Here is a 26678-nt window from a genome sequence, read left to right as displayed (position 1 = left end):
AAGGCAGTGATGAGGAGGGCGGGCAGTATGTGCAAAGGTAGGGAGATGGCGGTAGGAACAGACTTCTCCGCACCTCATACTTTGGGGACTCGGGCACAGTACGCACAGCTGATGGGAATCTGAGCCTCTGGCAGCTCCCTGAATCAGTGAGGGGCTCCTGCCATTGGCCCCAAATGCACATCACTCCGCACACTCCAGAGCAGGGAAAAGCAGAAATAGAGTGAGCAGACCCGGGTTCGAGTTCCATCTGTCTGCATTTGAGCAGATGCCAAAGGAGGGGCCTGGTCTCCACAGTCCCTTCCACCTCTAAATCTAAAAGCCTCCTCTTTGCTCTGAGGAAGTTATTTCAACCATGTTTTAGACTTTTAAAAAAGTCAGCACATACCTCCCCAGGTCCATTAAGAAGCTGACTAGGATCTCTCTATGGCAAAAAGAAAAAAAGGTTCTCTTGCCAAGAATTTCAAAATAAGTAGTTACTTGGCCAAACTCAAAAAAGGCCCAGCTAAGAGCCCAAGCTGGGATCACCTGTTGCTGGTGGTGGTCCTGACTCTGCCACAGGTTTCTGATCATCTGCCACACCAGGCAGGGACTCACACTTCCGCTTCAGGGGCCCAGCCACACTGCAGCTCTCCAAGTACCTGGGGTGGGGGGGACAAAGGTTGGAAAGTCTTAAATGAAGAGTCGGCCTCATCACAGGACTAATGAGAAATGACCTAAGGAGGCTGGGTACCTGATAACGCTGTCCAAGCAGCTTATCTGCTGGTAGGAGTACGCAGATTGGTTCCTACAGGCCAGCTCCTCTGTCATCACATTTTTTGGCAAGCCAGGGCCTCCACTGTCCTTCTCAGGAGCCAATACAGTTTTGGTTTGACCAATCAAATGAGTCTGACTTTCTGTAAAAATAGCAAAATGGTTTGTCCATTTGTCACCTGTCTCAAAAGAATAACACTCGGTTAAGTTAATAAGACTCCAATGTTTTAATTCCACATGAAGATGCAATCAGGAGTCTTTTCTCCACTCTACTCTCCTCCTTGTAATCAGGGGCTCCATAAACTCTGGCCTTGTTCTGCCCCTGGAAATCTCATTCCTTTCTTGGCATTAAGAACCAGCTTCATGCAGAGCATTTCAGGAGCACTGACTGCTGACCTGACTTTTCTTCTGAGCTCCAAGTTTCATATAGCACCTCCAGTTAGCTCTCAGAGCTCCCCACTCCATACCCCACAGTGGCAGAGCTCCTAATGCCCTCACAGGTCTTTCTTCCCATTCCCCCCATTTCAGATGCAGCACTCTGAGGCTTGAGGCCACCAGATGCTAGAACGGGGAAGGGCTGCCAGCTCTAGGAAGCCACTAACAGTGGTTGCATTGGCCTCCAGAGGCCAACAGTAAGAACAGAGACCAGAGACCTCTCAAAACCAAGCAAGATCAACATGCCAAAGCATCTGGGTCCTCAGAGCAGCAGCAGAAGCAAAGCATGATGTCTGGGGAGGTCAATTTAATCACAACCATCCAGGTGAGCATCCTTCCCCCTCCCCCCAGCAGAGGTTCTCGAGGCTTCCATCCCTAACATCTGGCTGTCTCAGACAGCACTAAGGGTTGCCCCTCTGGTCAGCCCCTCACCATGGCAGGAGGCTCCCTACCTGAAGCTGGCTTCCTCATGTCTTCACTCTCCAATGGAATGGCGCTTTTGCCTGTTACCTTCTGGGCATCTTTACCAATCCCCTTCCGGGCATTCTTGAAGGAAACAACAAAAGTAGTGTTCATGAGACGCTGCCCCTCTAGGTCACCTAAACTCAACGGAATCATAGCACAAAGGCAGAAAACCAGTCCCCCCAGCATGAAACTGGGCCCAGCGCTCTGGAGACTCCTGTGTCGGAGAAGCTAGGGGTGACCTTCTGTACTTCTGCCATGCTGTGGTCACCAGGGTTCCCAGCCCCACTCATTCTGAACATGAGAAAAGCCAGGGGGCTTGATCCAAGTCCCCCAGTGAGGGCCGCTGGCAGAGACCGTGTAGGAAGGTGGCTGCGTGACACTGGTGTGTGCTGGCCCCATCCGATGCCACTTTTTTCCCATAAGTCATGTGGTCAAGTCCCAGCCTTGTCTGAGATTTGCCCATTTTTAAATTGAGACCTTTACATAACATTAGTTTTTATTTGCTTTAACTGAATCAATTTTAAAGAAGTCTCAAATGAGGAATTTAGAGAGCAATCAGACAAAAGAGTAGGGATTGTAGCAGTCTGACATTGAGGAAGGAATATCCTTATACCTTCCTCCTCCATCAGTGCCCCTCATTTCTTGGGAATAAAAGGGATAAATGAAAACCCAACCTACAGGCCTCCTTTTCCGCAAGTCCTCGTGGAGGTGACCGTTGCTGTCACTGGAAGACGTCTGACTCATGAGATGCTCATGGGAGCCGTTACTGCCCAGGCTGCCGTAGCCGCTGGAGCCGCTGTTGTGCACGGGCTGAAAAGAAACGCAGGCTCACCTGACTAATTTTTAAAAACTGTATTAACAGATCCCATTTGGACAGTACACTCTCCTACAATGGACAAGCCTCTTTATGAAAATATACACCTGGAGCACAGTGGGGATTACTCTTCCTCTTCTTCCTGGAGACACCCCCCCCCCCCAAGATGAGGAGCTCACTCCCTGCCTCGACAGCCCATTTCACTCATCACCAGCTCCCTTTGAGGAGGTTTTTCATGTCATCAAGTCTACATTTTCCTCTTTCCCATGCCCACTGTTCCTTGTTATGCTCTCTGGCGCCAAACAGAACATGGAAGCCCTTCAGATACCTAAAGACAGATCTGATGGCCCCCTATCCTCATATCACACAGACTCCAGGGCCCTCCCCACATGGCTGCTCTCCTTGAGGCTGTTCAGACAATCAATGTCCCTCTTAAAGCTCAGTGCTGGGAACTGAACCCCGGACTGCGGGAATCACAGGACCATCAATTTAGAGATAGGAAGGACCTCAGAGCTGACATAGTTCAGTCTCCAGATTTTACAGGTGAGGAACTGGGCTTAGCCCAAAGAGGGGAAGGAGTGAGAAAGACAGAATTCAAACCAAATCCAGTGCCATCTGTGTTACATCAAGCTGATGCAGACCTATTAACTCTTGGAGTTAGCTCTTCTACCATTTTGGAATCCATTTCCCTGAGGTGCTCTCTGGTGCCTGTGTTTGCAGGGACTCTTGGGAAAGAGATGGAGAGCTGTGCAGCATGTTCATCATGACCACTGAAGATGGGCAGAGACTGGCTGTCTCTCTAGGCTGACTTTCTTTACACTTCAGTGGTCAATGCACCCAGTGTCCTTCCTCCACTTCACCTCCATTATGACTTAGCACCCAGCTAATAATCCCATTCATAAATACATTCCCCAGTCATTGGGCACACACTGGGCCAATTCTGCTGGATTCTTTTTGTCCGCTATTAAGAGCCTTCTGGGGCACCAGGTCTCAGCAGCAGAGCCTCTGAGTCTAAGGACACAAATCATTTTGGGTCCTTTGTGCCTAATTATAGACTATTTTTCCAGAACAGCTGTATCAGTTTTAACCAAAAAAAGGGACCTGAGATAAGTAAAAACATACTGGCCAAAGAACAGTCACACAGCCTGTAAACTGAGATGGTTTTGGTTTTGGAAACAAAATAAAGGATCATTTAAAGACTGATTGTTTAACAAGCTAGATAAAGTCTAAGTAGTGAGAAGGTAAGAGCTTCTGAGTCATCAATATAATCGAAAATGAGTATGGCCATCGGGAAGTATGTCTCAAGACTCCTTTTATAAACTAGATATAGACCAATATCTCACATCCTGTGCTGTACTCCCTCTTGCCCCCATGGACATAGGACCTAGTAGACAAAAAAGGCAACATCATGAACAAATTAGGGAGACAAGGAAAAGGATTACCTTTCAGATCTATGGCTAGGAAAGAGCTCACAACCAGTCTAGAGAGAGAAGATCACTTAAGATCAAAGAGAGAATTCTGACTACATCAAAGTAAAGAGCTTTTCTTTAAAAAATCCATTATAGCTAGGATTAGAAGGGAAACAGCAACTGGAGAACAAATCTTTGTGTCTAGTTTCTCTGGTAAGAGTCTCATTTCCAAAAGATACATAAGAAAATGACTTAAATTTAGGAGAGTAAGAGTCAATTTCCCAACTGAAAATGGTCCAAGAAGATGAACAGGCGTTTTCTGGGAGGAATTCAAGTGATGAACAGACATATGAGGAAATAGTCTAAATCACTAATAACTAGAGAGATGCTAATTAAAACAACTCTGACATTCCATTTCATACCCTCAGATGGGCAGAGGTGACCACAAAAGATACTGAGAATGTTAGAAGGGCCACACTGGCGCAAGGTTGGGAGAGTTGTGAATTGACCTGGCTGTTCTTGGGAAGCATTTTAAAACAACTATGACCTCGAATGAGTAAACTGTAAAATAAACCCAGTGATGAGACCACCAGGTCAAAGAATGATAAGGATCCAGGTGTACAGAAACATTTAGTGCAGCCCTTTGTTGTGGGAACTGATCAGTTTGACCTGCTCTATCAATGGAATGGATTGTTTCCATACTATAGCCAAGAAACGGTCAGTGGGAGAGAAACATGGCAAGACTTGTCCCATGTGATGGCAAGCGAAGGGAGAAGAACCAGGTAGACAATTCATACAACAATAAAATGGTACAGACAAACAAAGAAGGGAAAGTCCTCTGAACTCTCAGTATCCTGATAGTCAATCACATTTCCACAGGACCCATGAATGCATATGGTGACTACTTCCTGTCAGTGAGGTGAGGATTGGTGAGGATTTAGCCATTTTTTTTTGGACATGGCCAATTGTTTTCTTTGAGTGTAAAGGTTTGTAAAAGGGGTTTTGTTTTTCTTTCTTTTTCAACTGGGAGTGGAGGGAGGTGGGGTGGGAACACAGAAAGATTTTTATGCCTTGAAGATACAAAACTTAATTTTAAAAGTTTTTTTTAAAGATATGCAGGTAATGAAAAAAAGGAAGCTGAGCTAAAGAGATGAATAAGCTAAAGAATAAAAAAATTGTTGCATATGTTTTGTATGTGGCCAATATGTAAACTTGCTTTGCTTAATTATGCATTTTTATGTAATGGTAAGGGAATTTGAAGATCTTCCCTGCCCCTTAATAGGCCCCTGTGATCTGCTTTGAGCTTTGGCCCAGCCCACAGCTTGAGTCACATGGAGCCTGTGGTAGAAGAAGCTTGCTGAATGGGTGGAGCAGGAAGAGGAGAGAGCAGGCAGAGCAGCTAGCATGAGTGAGAGACAAAGTGACTTTGCCTAAGGGAGCTTGTTTGTGGGGAGGCCTGGTGGAGGGAAGGCCTGGGGATGGTTGTGCTCCCTGCATTGAAAACGTATAGAGATTTCTTTGTTACTATGATGGATTTGGCTTTCTGGTATCTGAATCAATATGTTGGTTTCATCTTTGAGGAAGAGAGTTTATATTTTGTGAATTTACCCTAGAAGTTCACATGCATATCCATAGCCACTACTGTGGGTATTGCATTGGTGTTACTATTTATCACATCAGTTTTCTTTCTTTCTTTTTCCAATGGATGGAGGGATAATGGAAAGAAAATAGATTTTTTATTCATAACAAATAAAATTCAATTTTGAAAAGTTTCATTTTGCTTAGGTATAGGATGTCAGACTACAACAACAAACTTATATCTGGATTTGTAGACAAGGTTTAATTAAAAAACTCAAGTCATATTGCTGATACAAATTTACTCTATAGAAAGGGATAAAAAGGGCCTATCCCCCAAATGCCAGTCTGGCACTTGGCATAGCTCCTGGCCATGGTAAGTACTTAATAAATGCTTGCTGACCAACTGAAAGAGGGGCAGAGATGGCATGACCATCCATCTGCAGTTGGTACAACTACCAGAGTAGAACTTGTGAAGGATCTTTTAGGGGCTTTCTCAGGAGCTCAGATTTCCCATCCAAGATGCCCAGAATTTAAGGCTGCTCTGCCTAGGTCTGGGTCAATTTCCAAGTGTCTCCCGCTGTTCCACTGGGCTGATGTACGGTACCCCTTCACATGTGTCTTAAACCACTGGTTATTTATACTAAAAGGACACTCTGCTGCTCCTGTTTTGTGACCTCAGGCCTCAATGCCCATGGTGACAAATGTATAAAGTCAAGAGCAAAGAACCCACCTGCAGTAACAGCCTGTATATCTGCTCTGTGATCTCCTGAACACTGGGATGAGGGGTTTTCTCTTCTGTGCAGGAATGAACAGCAAAGACATCTTCATTCAAAGGCCCCCTGAACAAATTCATTGAGATCAACTGTGAGAAGATCAACATCCCTTAGTTCATCAACACTGGGCTCACAAATAGTCTGAGCCAAGGAGGGAGGGGCCAGTGCTGCCCAAGGCCCTGCCTCTGGAAAAGGTCTGGCCAGCACTGGAGTTTCCCCTCTTCCCCTCTGCCCAACACTCCCCAGCCAAAAGGGAGCCTTCTCTGGCTTCTTCTACTTGGGCAGCTCAAAAAGGCTCTCAAAGCAATGGGCATTAAATAAGTGACTATTGTGTACAGAGCATGTGCTCAGGGTTGGAGATACAAAGACAGATATAGTGACACAGACTTTGTTTTTTAAGAAGCCTACAATCTACTGGGGGGGTGGGGGTTACTTTATATATTTAACTACATCATCAGTGATGTAGTTCATTGGGCTAGTTCAGAGGCTTAGCAATGGTTCCATTGATTTTATGCACAAATGTATTCCAATGACCAAGTGTGAACATGAACAAGTGGGCCTCCCAGTGGCTGTCATCCCTACTGCCTTCCTTGGCATATAGCTTATAGTGGGGCTTTATCTAACTCCAGGATTCTCTCAAACAAGCCACACTTTCACCTCTGCTGTCATCCATTACCTCAACAAAGACCTCTGCCCCAGCTCCTCAGAATGGGGGTACACCTGGAAGCACCAACACAAAAGGTGTAGCCTAACACCTTGGGAAGTGCCCAGGTCTGCAAGTGCACTATAATAAAGGCCTGTTTGACCGAGCTGAAAGCAGGCTACTACAACCAAACGTGACTCTATCTCCAATTCTAAACTAAGAGAACTTGAAAACAATAAGATTAGGAAATGGGGTCTAAATTACCTAGTTCTCACTCTACAGGGTCAAAGAACCTAAGTATCATCCCTGTGTCATCCCTGCTCTTCCTTCCCTCCCTCTGGAGTGTTCAGCACTTCACAAGTCTTGTCCTCTCACTCCCTCAGACCCGAGACCATCCAGGGCGACCATCCAGGGCTACCATTCTGCTACTCTGACATCTGTTCTCTGTGCCCAACTCTTATTCCTGTCATATGGCTAAGTCAGTGTGTGGGGACAATGGGGGCTCAAAGTCAGGGAATTATGGAGAAAATACGGCTGTAGTTCACTTACGTCCTCACTTTATGTCTTCCAATTATAAAAGAAACTTTTCTGTTCCAAGGATTGATGAAACTGGACCAGCTGGTGTCCATTGTTATGTACTCTCCATTTCTAGTGCAGAATCTGATTGGTGAGTAGTCAAAAGGCTGTCCACCATACTGTAGGACTGTAAGATTTAGAAATATCTATTAATTCTACATTTGAATAAAGATTAACCAATGTTAACAGCAACAAAGCAAAACAAAACAAAAAAGGCCCACCAAACCTGCAAGGTATATTTAAAGATTCATTCTTAAATATTTCAGATGTACAGAAAAATTATTAGCATTTTAATAACAAATTGAGAAAACCTTCACGTTACTTTTTTTACACTACTTTCAAAACTTACTGTTTTAAAATCCCCCAAATTTTACTTTAATAAAAGAAATGAAAAGATCTGCTTCAGTCTGCCCTTACAGCCTATCACTTCTCTCTCTGGAGGTGGATAGCATTTTTCATCAAGAGTCTTTTGGAACTGTATTAATCAGAGTCACTAAGTTTTTCTGTGGACTAATTTCACGAATGGTTAGAGTGTTTATCTCAATAATTATCTTTCCACTGTTCTCACTATGCTGTCCCCATGATATACTTCAGTAGTTACATAAGAGGCCAAGGTCTCCCATTGCATCCTGGGCCATCCCCAGTCATCCTGATGAATCACTGGATTCAGATGGCTCTGGAAGGAGAAGTGAGGCTGGTGACCTGCCCAGCCCTCCCTCACTCAAAACAGTCAAGTGCAAGTCATGTCATCATTTGTCTGATGGCGTGGTCTTCTTTGAAAACAAAGAATGAACTCAACAACAGTCAGCTACTAATTATTTGTGGTAGGGAATGAAGGCATTTACTTGGAAAAAGGAAATTGATCTGAAAGCCCAATTTCAAAGAAGCTTTCAACAACCTTAATAAGTGAATAAATACAAAGGTCCAAATGATTTTTATAAAGGTGTTGAGCAATGTGGAAAAAATGGGTTTATTCTTTAATATTCCCACTAGACAAGAGCCAAAGGTCCACCATGCCCAGCTTTTCTAACATTCTACCCATATCTCTGGCTGTAATCTTGCCTTTCTGGTATATGTGTCTAAATCTCAAGTCACCCACAGTGACTGTTTCACTCTCTAGATGTTCCTACCATCTCGTTAACTTTTCCTTTAAGTACTTCTGCTCTGCCACTTGGTACAGACATATTGAATTTTGATGGCTTCATTATGCCTGGTCCCTTTCAGGATGATATTACCATTTTTTGCTCATCACTCCTGATTACTGTCTTTTCATTACCTTGTCAGATGTGATGGCTCTAACTGGCTTTCTGGATTTAGCTACAGCAGAGTAAGTTATCGTGCATCTGCTCCTTCTAACACCGAGTGGATCTTTCCATACTCAGTGTGTTTCTTGCATACAGCAAGTTGGCAGGTTTTGCTTTCTCTGCCATTCTATAGCATACTTTTACAATTCTGATTGGTAAACTTGCTTTTCCTCTATCAAATTCTGCCATGACATTTCTTTCCTTTAAAACAACTCACTGATTTTTGCTAAGAAACACTTTCTTCTTCCCTCTTGCCTCTGCTCTGAGACATTTCTCTTCTGGCCAGCTAAGTCTACTAAAGCCAAGAGAGATTCCAGAAAAACAGGACCTAAATCAGAGGTGCTCGTCCTTCCCAGACACTCAAGTCTGTTCATAAGCCTTTCTTATGTTCTTTTTGTGTGTCTCATTTACATTTAAGAACTCTACCCAAGGCTGGTTTTCTCAAAAGGAGCACTTCTAGGTCATCAAATCTCCCGATGCCTTAAAGTCGCTTCCATTACATTAAAAAGGATGACTTGCTTTTTTTGTGAATAGCCAGCATGAGAGGTCTGTCATGTGGGTGAAGATGCAGCAGGAGGGGAGTGCCAATCAGGTCCTGAGGTAGGTAGCCCAAGAGAGGAACCGCTCTGAAAGCCAAATGAAGGAGATTGGGAAGACTGAACAAGTCCCGCTCACAACATCGAGAGGGCACATGCTCTCTAAAGTCTCATTTAACAAATTCCACTTTAGGCTGAATTCTTCTTGTCCATTTAACATAGTTTTATAACAAGAATGTCAGGAGAGTCATTTCACATAATGCCAACACAACATTTCCCAGAGTATTTCTATAAGAAGTTAAATTACAAATACATATATTCATCTACGTATGTACATATGTAATAATAACAGCAAATATTTATAGAATGCTTCCTATGTGCCAGGCACTGTGCAAAGAAGCACTTTACAAATGCTATTCCATTTGATCTTCACAGACCCTGGAAGATAGGTAATGTTTCACTTATGTCCAATTCTTCATGACTCCATTTGGGGTTTTCTTGGCAGAGATACTGGAGTGATTTGCCATTTCCTTCTCCAGCCCATTTGACAGATGAGGAAACTGAAGCCAACAAGGTGAAGTGAAACTTGCCCAGGTTCTACCTAACAAGTGTCTAAGGCCAGATGTGAATAAAAAGGAATCTTCCTGACTCTAGGCCTGGAGCTCTGTGTAATGTGATGCCCGACAGCTGCCCTACGTACTGCTATTATCCCTGGAGACCAAATCTGAAGTCGGGTCTCCCAGAGTGCAGGACCACTGGTCTAACCACTGTGCCACCTAGCTGCCTATGTATAAAAATGTATATGTGTATATCGACATACACATGTACATAGATATATGTGGATGTGGATGAAGGGAGATTTTATACATATGTATGTCACACAGACACAAATTTAGGTACACATGACATTCCTTGGGTTTCGGTTTCTTCATCTGTCAGAGGAAGGAGTTAGATCTACTGAGCTCACCTTTCACAAGGCTATAATTCTATGACTAGGGTGCTCCATTTGAGCCTGTGACAGGCATCCTCAGGTAGTCTTTAGCCTAAGGATGGTCTGGCCCAGCATCAATTTTATTAAGCATATGAAGACTGTCAGATTTTTGCTGACTTGGGCACGAACAGCAAGGTTAGAGGAAAGATAGAGAGGAGTTACTTTAAAAGCTCACCTTTCATCTACATCTTGAAACAAACAATTTGGGGTGTGCGTTGTTGTAAATATTCTCTTATCTGGCGGAATCCTGGGTGCTGAAAGTACAGTTTATGTGAAAGCTTCGTATGAGTGCCAGATGAATTTAGTACAGACATACAGCTGCTGCAAAACCCCACTGCAGTTAGCAGGACTCATGAGCAGCTAAAGAAAACAGCGTCTTGTTTCTGGGCTAGCTCTCTGACTGCCCCAGAGAACTGGACACAAGGAGCTCCCTCTGCCGGCCAAACTGACAGGCACAACTTCCAGGGTTGCTGGGGCAGCCGCCAGGCCCACACAGTCAGTGTGTAGCAGAGATGGGACTTGGACCCCACGACACCACCCTTCCTCCCTAACAAAGAATAAGGGGAAGCTACATCGACATGTCTGCTAAATTTCTCTTCAATTGTTTCTATACATTTGTCAATAAATTGTGTCCAACTTTAACCATCCTAAAAGTGCAATGTTAAAAAAAATGCTCCAAAAATAAATAAACATTGCTCAACAAACCTGTTCTTGAAATTTAGTGATCCTGAAGGTCAGAACAACATATGCTGCTTTCTGCAAATTACTTGGAAAACTTAGGGAATTACAGCTCTGAAAGAGGCTGGAAACCTCAGGCAGCCTTGGGAGGCTGGTTAAACTTAAGGCTGCTACCGTGGGGAAAGCTACTAACAAGCAATCGAATTGTAAAAGAGAATTCTCATCGCCAAGAAAGGCCCCCCCAAAACTGAAAAGGACATTCAAAGTTAGCTGAGAGGGCCAATCTTTGCAAAATACCAACTGATCATCTGGGAGTTGGGAGACTACAAGACCTTGCCTTTTGGTGGCAGAAACGTGACATTTTTACACATTCGTACACCTGAGGACAAGGGGCCTCTAAAGACCATGGGCTAGAGCAAAGTGGAACCCTTGCTTTGTCACTTCAGGGTACAGCTATCCTCAAAGAAAAAAAAGATTAAACACGGTTTAACTAAAAACCCACTGGCAAACTGGTGTCAAGCAGTATCATCCAAGACAAATTCCTGGTATTATTAGGTCAGTTACCTTCGTAACCAGAGTGTACCTTCTCTGCAAGCAAGACACAGCAAAGCTGAGTTTCCGCGCTGCGCTCCTCTTGTACTCGGAGAAGGTACGGAGTCATTCGGAATGGGTGGTAGCGGGTGATGTTTTCATGATCTCTGCCACCACTAAAAATCCAAAATCACAAAAGAAGAGTGAAACAAGAGACTGCACAGACCTGGAATAAACAGAAACAATGACCCGCTCACTTCTCTGGGCCCTCTTCTGAAGAGCCTGGATTGTGATAGAACATGTCACCCCTGGCTGCCATCCAGCTTCAGATGGCAGATTCTCCAGTCAGCACTGGGCCCTGTGTCACTCCATCTTCCCACTCTCTTGTTTTCAAGCCCTTCACCTCTATCAAGGTCTACGTCTTCTCTGACTCTGCAAAGCCCAGGGAGTTCATTGGAAGCAAGAAATATCCACTGATAGACATGACAAGCAACTGGGCCAGTATCAAGGTGAGAGCCCAGAGCATTTCTGTGGTCCTAAACGCATCCCATCATGCCCCACTTTAGGGAGACTAGTCCTGAGAGAGGTCTCCAGCCCAGCCCTGGGTCCAACTCAAAGCCTCTTTGGTTTGGTAGACTCTACCAGAGATCAGGCTTTGGAGAACTCAGGGTCATCTCCAAACCATCCTGAACAATTAGAGGTGTGTTTTAGTGAAGGCACTGATTATAGAATCCCACTATTTTAATGCTGGAGGGGAGCTTAGGGCATTATCCCTCCGGAGAACACTGGTACTTAAACAGGAACTCAAAGGGACACTGGCCCCTCCCAGCTCCACTGAAATGATTCTCTGTTCACTGAGCTAGTGAAGGTATCCCAGAGTGCCTCAGTACGGATGATGTACACGCCTTCAACTATCCAAGGAATTCTAAAGAAACCAGCCCTTGGCTGTCCATCCTGCAGCCCACCAGAGTCCTCATGCTAGGAAGGGGCTCTGGACCTCGTATGGTTGAGATGCAGCATGAAGGCACCTGTGGAGCATCTCCCCACGAGCACAGCCATGGGGAGCTCAAGCTCCAATGAGAAAGAGGCAGGAGAAAGAACAGTGATGCTCCCACTTTGGTCACTTTGTCACTGGCGCTTAGTCCCTCAAGAAAAATCCTCGGGCAGCCTCAGCTATTAGAAGCACATTGTAAACAGAGGCTGAAGAGAAGCCAGATGGACCCTGCTGTTGTCCCTTCTTGTGGAAGGGAAGCCATGGGAAGCTGGATGCTGCGGGTTCCCCAGCCCTGAAGAGGGGAAGATCATATTTGGGGCTTTAATGAAGGCAACTTGGTGTGACAATACCTGCTGGGGTGTCAGGACAAGGACTGACAAGGATTGCAAAAGCAGAATAACTTTCTTAGGCTCAGAAACTGCTAAAAAGACAAAAATGCTCCAAGCACCATGATGAACTAATGCTTTTTACCAGCCATATGTCACGCTAATTTAGAATCCTAAGGCTATCCTTCTGAAAGCAAGTCTGACTCAGCCAACTGATTTTTGCTTTTTAATTGGGCATGAGAGCCAGAGATTGGAGGCCTAAAACAGTCCCAATCTCTGGCTCAATCCTTGGTGAAAAGGCAAAATCATTTTCATGAAAAAAATCCATTGGTCTATTTTCAAGACAGTTTTAGAATCTCAACATGACACCAGTTCAGAAAGCTCCATGGGGCTGATGAGAACCATTCACTAAGCATGAGGCTACAAGAATTTGGGGCTTTTAAACATTTTCTCCAACAGTTTCCAGTGCTAGGAAAGCTACTCTATTTGGAGCTCCCTATCTATGTCTCAATCGAACCATGCCAACCCTAGGTGGAAGCCAAAGACTAAGTGCCTGGTATGGTCTATGCTAATGTCACAGGCTTCCATGAAACAGGGCACGCACACACACACACACACACACACACACACACATCCAGTCACACAACTTCTCACAATTAAAAAAGCTCATCTTGCTAAAGGTCTAGAAGCCGTCTAAAGGCTTCCCTTCCCCTGACATTAGAGATGCTGCTTTAGCCACATTTGTCCAGTATCTGCTATGTGAGAGGTAGTCCTGAGTAGGCTCCTGAAGGAAAGGACTATAATGGGCCTCTAGAGATGTGGAGAGAGTCCATTTCAGGTAAAGCAAATGCCCTGAGATGACCAATGGCCAATTTGGCCTCACAGGGAGGAGCATGAAATACAGCTGGGAAGGTCATCTGCAGCAAGATGGTGGAAAAAGGCCTTGAATGTCAGAGTAAAGAAGTTCTATTTGATCTGATAGGTGAGTAGTGGGGAACCACTGACAGTCTCAAAGCAGGGACGATGCATTAGAAAGATGACTGACAATGTATTATGTCTGGAGAGAGGCTGCAGGTAAGGAGCCCAGTTATGAGGCAAGTCAGTCTGAGGGGACACAGTGGTGAAAACAAGAAGACAGAAACGAGAGAGAGGGCAGGGCCCACATCCCTTTGCCCACAGAGGAGAATGAGATGTGGATTACAGCGGTGGGCAATGCGCAGAAAAGTAATGCCACTCACCGAGGCAACAGGGAGGCAGGCTCGAACCTGTTGTGGACATTTGTGTTCGAGGTCCAAGAGGCAATTCTCAGTGTTGAGCCAGAGCTCAAGGGACAGGCAGGGACTGAGGTGGCTGCATCCAGCTGGGGTAGAGGGGAGACCTCAGAGGACAGGATTACAGGGTCATGGGAACACTGGTTTAGAACTAGAAGGAATCATAGAAGTCACTAAATCCAACCCTCTCATTTTACAGAGAGGGAAACTGAGGCCCCAGGAAGGGCCTCAGGGAGATGCCTAAGGTCACAGAGGTAGCAAAGGTCAGAGGGGACTCCAGGGCTCTGTCCAATGACCCAATCCACTTCCACACTGACCCACTCTCTGGATGAGGGCACTATGTTACTATGGAATAGACTTCATGAGAGTCAATCTGTGAAGCAGGTGGAGCACTCCCAGCCTGGTTACAACCCTAAAATCTGGATGCTGCTCATTCTTAGAATTGGTTCGACAGGATGACTGCAGTTCAGTGAAACATGGGAAACCCCCAACCCACCTTGTTTCTGGCTCCCTCCTGTAGCCCCTCCCCCCCCCCCCCCCCCAGGGTCTGGGAACTGAGTCTGGGGCCTGCAGGCTGGCAGCCGGGAGCTTTGGGGGATGAAGATGGAACCAAGCTTGTTCCAAAATATCTTAGGACTAAGTCTTGGAATAGCAGGGAATACTTTATGAATAGCCCTGCTGGGAGTGAAAGACAGGTGTGGCTGTGGCCCACAAAGCTTTTCAGGCCTCTATCTTGTGATGACGCAGAAATGGTACTGAGCAGAAGGGCACAGAGAACCAAAGGGAGGAAGATGGGGGAGAAGCCCCAAGCCACGGCTCTCTCTGCTCCCAGCACCACTACATAGAAATGCAGCCAGGTGCACAGCAGAGATGCTCGCTCAGACTGCCCTGCCAGAGTCTCCATCCACCTTTGTGAAGAGCGGCACATATGCCCATGTCAGGCCGCCAAACAGGTTTATAAGAATGTAAAGCCCAGGTCTCCCAGTGGGTGCTCCCCACTTCTGACACATGCTGCCACCAAAAAGGCAGCCAGTGATGCTTGGGAGGATGGCCTAGTCTTGACTTAAATCATTCTCAATCTGCTATAGGCTGGAGAAGGCAACGCACAAAGAAAGCCCATGAACATGACCATGGTCCAGCGCCTGGAGCTGTCCAAGATGCAGTCATACCCTATTTCCTCCCCCAACCCAATTTGAAGCCAGAGTGACTCTTGCCTCCATTAGAACCCAAGCAAAAATGCCCGCATTTGTTAAGTGCAACTGTGAGCCAGGCCCTGGGCCAGGTGCTGGGGAACAGAGACAAAAACTCAACAAATCTTGCCTTTCAAGAAGCATCCATTCTATCCAAATTCACTGATAAAAGATGAAATCAGGACCAAATCATGGCTGTACAGGAAGCTGCATCATGGGCTTTCTTTACATAGAACTTTAAGAGCACTCACCTCAAGTATTTAAAGGATGATCTGATTTGTAAAAATGTCATTAACTTTACAGAAGTGCATTTGTCCATAAAGCAAACCTGTGAGTTTACAGCTACCTGAGAGGCTGAAAAGGCCAAGACTTTTACAGACAATGACTCTTGCCCAGCCCAAATTCTTAACATTTCCCACACTAAGTGACTCACAACAGAAACAGGGGTTTTGTGATTAAACAGATGAGTGACAACACTCTTACCCACTAAAACAGTAAACAAGAAATCTATGTACCCAAACCCTTTCTACACGTGGCTATTGGGGTTCAAACACATGAACTGTGTGTCCCAGGATTCTCGAGGAAGGAGGCGCCCTCTGCTGATGCATCTGACCGCCTCTGGACACTAGTTAGCACATGGTCCAGGTGCTGCCTGAGGCCTTGGGCACAAACATAGGCTTCCCCCAGGCCCCAAGGCCTTTCCTTCTCAGAGTATATTTCCCTTGGTTCTGTTCCACCTCCCAGCTCAGAGCACCATTTTAAAATAATCTGTCAATTACTTTAAACCCCAAAGTATTCTGTGCCCATATTAATTTGGACATCACAGTGAATTCCATATTTGGGGGCACTTTCAGAACCAGCTGGTTCCTGAGAGGAACTGGGAAATAAATAACCCAAGGGTGGGGAACCTGTGACCTGGAGGAAACATGTGATCCTTCAAGGTGGCCTTCCAACTGAATCCAAATTTTACAGAACAATGAAAACTTGGATTCTGTCCAAAGGTCACCTTGAGGACCTAGATGGCCACATTCAGACTCCAGGCCTCAGGTTCCCCACCCATTCTGACCCCTGACTGTGAATGTTCTTATCAAGTACGTGTGACACAGCCCTTTCATTTTCATCTCTTTTAGTCTAGAAAGCCACATTCAGTCTTACCCGATACGACAGAAAAAAGACTTCTCTTCCATGTAATCCTGGGTGGAAGAATCTACAAATGATAAAAAAAAAATTCTGAAGTCACACACCTAGTTAAAAACAAATGAAGAATTTGGGTTTGAAAAACAGTTTTCACTGAAACATACAACAGAAACGTTAAGTTTATGACCTACTCCTGGGTGTGTCTACAAATAAAAAGATTCCCTGAGTACAGCCCAACAAAGTGTCCAATGGCCAGGTGTCACACGGATGCCTCCTGTCTTCCTGGGTAGGGACAAGCAGAGCCTCCTGAGGGGGGCACACAGTTGTGGCACATAGCCCATGGAGGCTCCCAGGTTTCTCCCAAACCTTTTTTAGATGTTCATAAGTCACATTTCTACATTCTCTCCCCACCTCAGTCCTTTCTCCCCGTGACTTGGGCTTGACCCTGGCTTGCTGTGTGGCCCTGGGATCATCTTAACCCCTCAGTAACACCTGCCTCACAGGCCTGCTGGAGGGAAGGTGCCACATCCATGGAGCGGCTGCTGTTGTCCTGGACCATTCTTATCACAGCTTCCATTCAACCTTGGGCTTTTTCCCTGAGACAATGATCACTGTTCAATAACCCCTCATGAGGAAGAGGCAGAGTTGTGGAGCCGCCCATAACAGAACCCTGCAGGAGGGACCATGAAGCCTCAAGTTCAAATTCAAACTCTAGTTTCCCCTCTAGTTCCCTGGGGGACTTAAACTCAAATCACTTCACACTGGGCCTCAGTTTCCTCCACTGACAAATGAGGGGACTGGATCCTTTCCAGCTCCTGTATTTACAGTGAGGGAATGAGTTTCTCATGCATCCCTCTACCACCAAGTCCTCACACTGTTCTGGGGGGCAGTCTAGGAGCCAGAGACAGATCTAGGCCCCAAGCAGCTGCCCTTAGCTTACACCCAGTCATGAGTTAAATAACAATTGCAGTCTTATTGGGGGATATAAAACTCACATACATTAAACGGGAACTATTCAGGTTAGTTTTGGCCTAGTGGACGTGAGGAGATATTTCCTCAGGAAGGTGAGGGGCAGGGCCTTAGATTCTGGGGCTCAGGGGCACTTTGCTTTCTCTTTCTATGGGCTGGGGCTGTCTCTTTCTATGGGCTGGGCTGCCTCCCACACTGGCACACAAACAGGCTATGGCCTTCAGATGGCACTGCTCGCCACATCAATTCCACAACCAGCAATCAAGGATAATATGTAGGGCAAGGCAATGGGGGTGCCAATGCTTACGTTCTGGGGATGCATCCTGTACCCTGATAATTAACTACGGAAGGAGGAAGCTCTGAGAGCCCTTTGAGAGCCCAGGTACCCAGGAAGGATTCCTAGAGAAGGGGGATACCCAAACCAGGGACCTGAAGATGAGGGGTCTGAGGACATGGCTTACATGGGGGTGGGAGATAGCAGGTCCAACTCAGCAGTGTTAGGAGCCCAGCTGGGCCGGCCTGGATCAAGTCCATAAAAGGAGTGACAGGTAACAAGCTGGCAAAGCTAGGGTGGCTCCAGAGGATGGAGGGCTCTGAATGCCAGGCTAAGGCATGGGCATTTTGTCCTGAAGGCAACAGGAATCCAGACTAAGGGATTTAGCTACGAAATGGGGAAGCCAGCGAAGATTTCTGAGAAGGAGCTAAGTGACATTCTGAGATTCAAATCCCACACTGCCTTCCCAGATGAGATGATAACCCAACTGCACACTCAAATCTAAGGAAGGACGGAGAGTCTTCACATTGAGAAGGAGAAGGACCAGCTCTTCAAGCCAGGCTTAGGTCTCCCAAGAGGGAAGGAGAAAGGCCCTGAAGCCCAAGATACCGGGAGGCTGTGGCACATCTGCCCGCTACCACCACCGTTTTACCTAAAATCCAACTGCCCCACAGACTTTTCAGGCCCTTGGTGTATATCTAAAGGGATTTAATCTTGATGCCCTCGAACCTTGTTTCTCCTGGTCTTGTGTGGCTTGTTTTTGCCTGGAGTGAATCTGGTGAAAAGACTCCGTCCATTTCTTTCCTCCCTCCCTCAGCTTATTCTTCTTAGTTAAAGTCACCCAGTACAACCTTAACTTCCCCTCTGAGTCACCTTGTTCCAAAGGAAACTCTGATCTGCCAGATGATGATCCAGTGACTAGATTGAGGCAAAGTCAAGTATTTCTAAAAAGGCACAATTCATTCCTGGGGAGAGTCTGGAGCATCCTTGGCTGCCCTGAGCAGCACTACCAGAAACAGTGAGTTAATCCCTCGGAGACTCCAGATTCTTCCGTGTGGCATTTGAGGGTCCCCGTCTGTTCCCATCTCCCCACCAGTCAGGCTTTCCAGGGCTCCCCCTCATTTCATTCTCCCTCCTCCCAAAGCCCAGACACTGAAGATCAAAGGGAACATAGAACCCCTTCTGATGCCACGTTGGACTTCTCCCCGCTTTGGGGTTTTCCCTAATCAGACTGTGAGCTCCCTGTAGGCAGGGCCTGTCTCACTTTGCTTTGTCCCCAGAATGTTAGCTCTAAACTCACAACACAGGGGTGTTTCAAAAATGCAATTCATTCATCATCCTTCCTCTCCGTAGTCGAGTTTGTGGGAAAGACAGTCATTCTTTCTTCCTGTATCCCACTCAGTCCTCCCCCACAGCTGTAGCCCTGACCCTAATCAATGAACCTCAGAGATTCCTCCTTCAGGCTTAACTCCACGTGACTGTTCCCCATGAAATGTTTTCCAACCCCCATCCCACCTTGTGTTTTCATGCCTCTCCCCATATTTTTGGGGAGCACTTTGCCTTCATCCCATTCTACCTGGGGTCATCTGTTCTTGGGTACTGCCTGCTCCCTCCCTCCAAGCATCCCTGGGCTGTGACATTCACTCTCTAAGGCAGAACTCAGCTTTTTCCTCCTCAGAGCACCAATCTTCGAACATCATTTCTGTCAGAGAAGTGACCTGTGCTAGTAGTCTGTCTCCTCTGTGATCCCTGACCTGAGCTGCCTAAGGGGTCATTGGACCACTGACTTCCCTCATGACTTTCAAAGATTCAAGAAGAAATGCCTCCCACTCAAGGCAGGCACAGCAGAGGGTCCGCAGGAGCAACTGGGGTCAACTGCCTGCTGATCGGCTACAACCTCAGTGAGACTCAGCACGTACCAGCTCTGCGGCAAACGCGCCAAGCTGGGAGGCGGGATGGGGCTGTAGAGCCGTGAAACACGCTCACGTCATGGGGCGCCAGGAACTCCACAAACTTGGCATTGTGAAATGTGTCTTTCTTACAGGGAAGAATTGATGTGGCCTGATCAGAGACATATACGATCTTTCCAGTAACCAAGGAAACAGCCATAGCAAACATATCCTAAAAAGAAACAAGATGAGCACAGTGCTGTGTTCAGAAAAACAAGGAATGAGTCAAGCGAGTCTCAGAACTGCAGTCTGGGGCAGTGAGCTGCAGGCCCTGCTGGGACACATGGTCATGGCCAAGCCGCAGCCCCACTGGCATGTGGCAGTATGGGGGCGTTTTGGAGGCCATGCAGTCTCAGGACAGAGTCTCAGCCTCACTCTCTGCAAGCTGAGCTCCCTGGGTCTCAGTTGGACCAAAAGGTTTCTAATGCCCTTCTCATGCCCTTCTCTGTTCTAGATCATTTGATGTCACACTAAAAATTAGGGGCAATGTCAGAAATGTGTCACTTCATCAACTGATGCTCCAGTTGTTAGAGCCACAGGTTAGGGCCAGTGAAGGGGCAGAGACATCTCAGGAGGACCCTGAGAACTGGTTCTCTCCTGAGCTGCCCCATGACCCTGGGTAAGTCACTTCCCTTCCTCTGGAGGTAACTGGCTGATGAGCCCTCAGAGACATATTCTGTACTGATACTTCTATGTGGGCACCTCCTGAGGATCAAGACTGCAGCCTTCTCCGCATTTTCCTCAGCAGCTCTTCCTGAGATGCTTCGGGGGGCTCCTCTGGTCCTCTAGGGGCAGACACCTCAGCAGGTTCTCGCTTAGAGTCTTCTGAGCCTGCTAAGGACCTGCCAGAGCTGGAAGCCGTGTTCACCTCCCCACTTCCATGAAGCATGGCTGGGGGGCTGAGGGGGAACACTCTGGTGCATGTTTTATTCTTTCATTTTAATCTGAGTAAAAGCCTGAAATCATACTAGACAAAGCCTGAACTTCCCTCAATTTATCACTGTTCTATCATAAAGGAGGCTGGGCTCAGGGGACCGTCCAATCTCCCAAGTCAAATAATGGGTCCCAATTCCTAATGATGCCGCCATAATGTGACACTCACCACATTCTTCATGATGTATTCTGACGTCAGGGTCTCAATCTCCTGGACTGTGTAAGAAGGCACATCCAGATCAGCTGAATGGTTGTCACTGGTCATTAAGAGCTGATAATACTCTTCATTGGCTGAAAGGAAAAGAAAGTTTATTTAAAAAAAAAACAAACCACAACAAGCCAAGATCCTCACTGAAAATGTCATTAGGTATTAAGTGTTAGAGGAATGCAACATTCTGAAGAGAAGAGAGAGAGCTCCTGGGCTCCTGACTGTCCTGGCCATGGGCAGACCAAGAACATTTTAGCTAGAAAGGCCAACAGAAGTGTTTTGGAAGAGACGTTTTCTATTTGGCTGTTTTTCTCAGTCTCTCTGGTTGAAATCTTTACCTTAATTACTCACCCACTTTTAAATGGAAAGAAAGGAGAATTAGCCAAGGACTTGCAACAATAAACGGCACAAGGATGAGCTCACGGCCACCAAGGAGCCTCCGAGAGGCACAGGCACGTCTTCCTTCGCCCAGAGGACAATGCTCAGCAAAGCGGAACTAACAGGACAGAGTGCTCTGCTGAACTATCTTTTTGATTAATGACATTACTCAGAGACTTTGTTTGAAGCCTAGCTGCTGAAAACCTAAGAAACAACACTAACAACACCAGCACCAGCACATTTCCATGGTACTGGGACCAACTGCTTTGCATGATCGTCCCCTCCCCCCACCCCTGGGAGGTGGGGAGGGAGGAAAGGCCGCACCATTCCCATTTTGCACAGGAGGACACCCCACCGTATCGTTGAAATGAGCATAAAAGGCCGAAGGCCAACGTATCAGTCTTCAATAATTCTGGTTTTTACATTATCCCCCTGGTTATTACACACAGGATCTTCAATGGAATGGAAATGCATTTATTAAGCACCAATTCCCATTCTGAGCACTACAGACTCCTCCTGAAGGATCAGAAGAGCAGGCTGAGGCTACCGGCCTTTGTGCGTTTCTAAAAGAAATCTTGTAGTCTGATTGTTTTCTTATCATGGACTTAAGAGTCAACTATTTGAGACTGCCTCACCCTTCAGATCCCTATGTTTTTGTTTACAACCAAACTCTCATTCGGGAGATATTCCCCCTGCAACACACACAAACACACACACACAAACACACACACACATCCCAAGAACATAAAAATACCTTTGATTTGTTTAATGCTGCGCAGGGCATACTTCAAGGTCGCCAACATGCTGGACTTGCCTTTGGTCTTCCTGTCCAGAGGTAGGTGGCCTTTCAGTTCCTTCAACGTTTTGATCAATTCTTTCTGAGTCTTGGCTTTGGCTGACTGCTCACTGCTATGAAAGTTAAAGAAAGAGGTAAACAGAGGCTCATTTCTTTCCATTCCCTTTCTAAGGAAAAGCAATGTGAAGCCCTGAGCCCAGACAGCAATGGAAACTGTCCCACTGGGTTCTCTTCCCTCTCTCTTCAGCAAGTTTTCCTGGCTCAGGTCTTGTAGACCCAACCCCGCCAAGACTCTCTGGGAAGCCACCCCTACTGAAGGATGTGTTCCTGCTGTGGCCCCCCAGGGAAGCCAGGGGACTTTCTGACTGCTGTTCAATTCAACTGGATCAGCTGGGAAGAACTTCTCAAAAGGGGTAACAACTGGAAACTCAAAGGACACCAAGGGAAAAGGGGAGGAGGTAGGGGTCAAAGAAGAGAGGTCCATGCTACAGAATGCTCCAACTGCTCAAGATTAAGAACCTACTCTTGTTTAGGGGGCCATAAAGGCATGAAGAACAGGACCCTGTGAGAAAGGCCTCCAATGGACATAGCACAACAAGCAGCTGGACCAGGGTGCCAGAAGCAGAGGCCAAGAGGAAGGGGCGACATCAAGAACAAGTTCAGAAAGAACAACATCCAGTGGTGGCTGGCTCCCTAGGAGAGAAGCGCCCCCCCCCCCCGCCCCCACCAGGCTGCCACATCAGAATGCACAGGAATGACAGGAGAGGTCAGCTCAGCATATCTAGGGGAAGACATGGCCAACATCATTCCCCTAAACCAAACCCCAAACAGCTCCCAGGGATAATTTTCTGCTTTGAAATATTTTAAGGAGCCAAGTGGAGAACATTCAAATAATTAGATTTACCTGCATCCACTGGTAGACAGATTACGGTCAGAGTTTACAATCATCAGGCTAAAAGCATTTGAACTGCTGGGACAAGAAACAGGAATTCAGAACAAATCACATGCCTTTTCCCATATTTGTCCCTCCTCAAACAGGCTAACAACTCACATCAGAGAAATACACTCAAAAAGTCAATAATTAGGGGTGAGGGTGGACTTTGGGTAAGCCAGTTAGTTTCTGGGCCTCATTTTCCCCCTTTGTAAAATGAGGTATCTATCTGATCTTCAATGGAATGGAAAAACACTTATTAAGTGCCTAATATGTGCTAAGCACTGGCTACAAACTGAAAAGCTAGAGAGGAAACTCCCATTCTATATGGGGAAACAAGACATAAGGAAATATTTATTTTCATGGCAGAGAGAAAAATGAAGAGGTTCTTAGAGAGTGGCAGGGCTGGCACATGGTAATGGCCCACGTGGCCTGTGTCAGCAATGGCAAGGAGATGTTCTCTGACCAACGACCCCTGGAAAGGGGGCAGTGGGTCTAAGGGTCAGAGCAGATGGGACATACCACGGAGCTGGGGGCGGGGGGAGAGAAGGGCATGACTCTGGACTCCAACATCTGGTGTCACGTTTGGAGAGGAGAACAGGAAGCAGTGGCCTCCTCCTGCTTCTGCCAGCTGGGGTCTGGGGTGCGAGAAGGGCCCTGAAACCAAGAACCAGACCTCTTATGGCTCTCGGAGCTCTCCACCAACATGGCAGAATCTTTCCCATTTTCATCAGAGTCATTGCCAGGAGACTCCCGCCCACTGAAGTCATTCTCATTAATTTCATTTCCACTTGATCCACTGCTCATTTCGATGTCTTGGAGGGCGGCCGCATTAGGCCTTGGCTTCCTCTGACCTTCGGTTCCACTACAATGGTCAGAAGCCACTTCAGAACACTCATTCATTCTGTCTTCCTGAAGTAAGCCAGCTGAAAAGGAAAACATGGTTTTTCAAGGAATGAATGAATAAATTAGTGAATGTCTAACTACTATTGAGTGAAAAAAATGGAGACTGCTTAAAATACTTTTCATTTCATTATTAAAAAAATATATATAATATAAACATAATATAAAAATAAACAAATAATAAAAAATATAATAAAATTATATGTAAACAAAATAATATCAAAATACAATACATATATAATATGACAATATATTATATAGGTTAACTATTTATAAATATATGTTTAAATCATACATAAATTTTTATATACAGAAATACATTTCATTAAAGGAAACTAATCATAGTTTAGTCACAAGGCTATCATCATTCTCTTATTTGTACAAGATCTATGTTTACTAAAGAATATGAATTCTAGTCCTTTACCGCCTGGCTAATTAGCTCATCACTGACACCAAAAGTATCTGCCTGGGTGGTGGAGGGGGTTATAATCTTTATTCACAAAAACAATGGTGACTGAGAGATTTAATAATGCTGACTGAATTTTCATCCAATCAACCAATCAACGAGATGAGTTCAGAAACTCTGAACTGCAACCAGCTAAAAATGGAAATGAAAGAGGGGTAGATAGGAAACTTAAACAGAGGGACATTAAGTTATTCAACAAAAACTGTAAAAACTTAAGAGCTATGAATGAAACTTCTAGGACAGTCAAACAGTATCAATTAAATAGGTTCTCAAAAAAGAGAATGCGATCTATAATCTGAAATGCTATCAAGACTGAAACTTTTGTCATGAGAAAAAGGGGAGAAAATAAACTTTTAAATTCAAAACTGAAATTTAAAAATATACACTATATTCTCAATAAACTAATGAAAAATGTCAGTCATATTTAGCCAATTATCCCCTTCTTCAATTCTGTTCCCAAACTGGTCAGTCGCCTCACAGGTGCATACTATGTGTTTTTAAAAAGTCAGTTTCTTGGCAACAACAGTTTTTCTCCTTACATTTAGCCACCAAAGCCAGCAAAGAAAATCTGTGAAAAAGCTGAAAAGCAAAAGAATATAATCCTCAACAGCAGTTTCTTGGCCACCAGAACACCAACAGGGGAAATCAAGTCAACTTTAAAGGAAGAAAAATGTATTTTAAATGAAAAGAACTTTTCTTACCTAGAAATTAGACTCACTGCTATAGGTGACCCTAAACTTTCTATTAAAATATCTATCAATAATAATTATCATGATAATAACTAACACTTCCATAGTGCTTACTATGTGCATGGCATACTTTACAAATATCTCATTAGATCCTTGAAACAACTCTTTCAGACAGGTGCTATTATTATCCCCATCTTATACTTGAAGAAACTAAGGCAAACAAGGTGAAGTGACTTGTTCAGGGTCACTCAGTTAGTAAGGGTTTGAGGATGGATTGGAACTCAGGGCTTCCTCACTCCAAGCCCAGTGGTCTGGGCACTGCACCACCCTTTGTGAGTCCTCACAGTCCTCTGGAGGTAGACTGAACAAGTCTCGTTACAGAAGAGGGACCTTCGGTTATAGGCCCTACAGAGGACTTTTTCCTGTTTTGAGCCATTGCGATTGCCATCAGGGCAGAGCTGACTCAGTGACCCCTTTGAAAAGGCCAACCTGGGAGAGGTGGGGACTCTTGAGTTAACATCTGCAACCCAGTGTCCCTTCCTTTAGCCCTTCTGCCAACGGAGCTAACAATGGGCACTAACAATGAAGTGAATGTGGGGATCTGGTGAGCCCATGGCCAGACTTTAGGAAGGATCACCTGTGACCAAGCTTTGCTTTGTAGCAAAGAATCCTTGTGGACTTCAGTCATTTGGAAAGAGCATTGGGTTTAAAGACAGTAACGCAACCTTGGACACCTGGCTGTGTGACCCTAAACAAGCCTGGTGAATTCTGTACCTGTAACAACCCAAGACAACCAAAAACCCCCCACCCAACAGACGTGGAGCCCTTGGTTACTGATCTACCAGCACCAAATGCTACCTTGGCACTGCATTAAAAGTGCAAGTTTGTAAAATAACGACTCTCTTGATCATTTAATGGATCATCTGGAGGGCAAAAAGAATTCTATCTCAATTCAACAACCCTTCACTCAGTCCCCAGTATGTGCTCTTGCTCTCTCTGGTCTTTAAGGGGCTCGCCACCCAGTGGGTAAATTCTGACCTATGCTTAGACAGAGTACTTACTAGTTGCCACTTAAGGAAACGCAAAAATATGACACTCCAAATTCAGGCCAACCAGTGGTTTCAGCTGGAGACACAAGTCAATATGTGCCGTGGCTTTGCTAAGGCTACAACCAGCTGGAGTGGGGTGCCACTGAGGCTAAGGTGAGTCACAGCAGCCCACCGCTCACTGATCCAGAACTGGCTACCTCCTTGATGTGTGCCCTGAGGAAAGGGATGTTCCGTGAAAGTTTGCAGATGCACTGGCACTACTACCATTACTGGAAGAGCAATTCATTGCAACTAAAACAAGCATTTACTAAGACCCCATAATGAACAAGACACAGTGTTGGACGTGAGAGACAGAAAGAGATGCCAACATAACATCAAGGAGCTCAAGGAGCTAAAGGGATGCAACGCACAGGCAGGGAAACACAAGAGAGAGTTGATAATTCAGCAGGCATCTCAGGGAAAGGTTTCCTGCAGGAGGTGACATCTTCGCTGTGAGGAAGGAAGCTCAGGATCCTACAAGGCACAGCAGAGGAGGGGGCATCTTCTAGACACAGAAGAACCACTGAGTCAAAGGTTCTAAGGTATACAGGGGACCAACCCTGAGGGGATTCATCGGAATGGAGATGTGTGTGCAGAAATGGGAAACATGTCTAAACAGGAAAGTGGGAGCCACACTGTGGAGAACTTTAAACACCAAGCTTAGGGTTGTGTATTTCATTCTAAAGGCAACAT

General features: G+C 45.7%; 1 protein-coding gene across 4 annotated transcripts in view; it reads right to left on the bottom strand.

Moving 5' to 3' along the window:
* Positions 1-26678, bottom strand: part of PER2 (period circadian regulator 2) — a 57038-nt gene that overhangs the window by 15800 nt on the left and 14560 nt on the right. For 3 of the 4 annotated variants that reach the window (XM_072640505.1, XM_072640506.1, XM_072640507.1), the window contains 15 exons: positions 23516-23765; positions 22813-22878; positions 21867-22021; positions 20696-20817; positions 19564-19765; positions 16420-16471; positions 11517-11659; positions 10450-10528; positions 9267-9373; positions 7417-7570; positions 6182-6290; positions 2329-2460; positions 1638-1731; positions 731-893; positions 526-638 (listed from right to left, as the gene is read on the bottom strand). In XM_072640505.1, the coding sequence (XP_072496606.1) occupies positions 526-638; positions 731-893; positions 1638-1731; positions 2329-2460; positions 6182-6290; positions 7417-7570; positions 9267-9373; positions 10450-10528; positions 11517-11659; positions 16420-16471; positions 19564-19765; positions 20696-20817; positions 21867-22021; positions 22813-22878; positions 23516-23742 (1918 nt within the window). In that variant the 5' untranslated portion in view covers positions 23743-23765. The remainder of the gene's footprint in view (positions 1-525; positions 639-730; positions 894-1637; positions 1732-2328; positions 2461-6181; positions 6291-7416; positions 7571-9266; positions 9374-10449; positions 10529-11516; positions 11660-16419; positions 16472-19563; positions 19766-20695; positions 20818-21866; positions 22022-22812; positions 22879-23515; positions 23766-26678) is intronic. The other variant, XM_072640508.1, reaches the window with a different exon arrangement.

The sequence above is a fragment of the Notamacropus eugenii genome, chromosome 2, assembly GCF_028372415.1.
Source record: "Notamacropus eugenii isolate mMacEug1 chromosome 2, mMacEug1.pri_v2, whole genome shotgun sequence".
Lineage (NCBI taxonomy): Eukaryota > Metazoa > Chordata > Mammalia > Diprotodontia > Macropodidae > Notamacropus > Notamacropus eugenii.
Note: the sequence above shows the minus strand (reverse complement) of the source record. Positions and strands in the feature narration are given on the sequence as shown.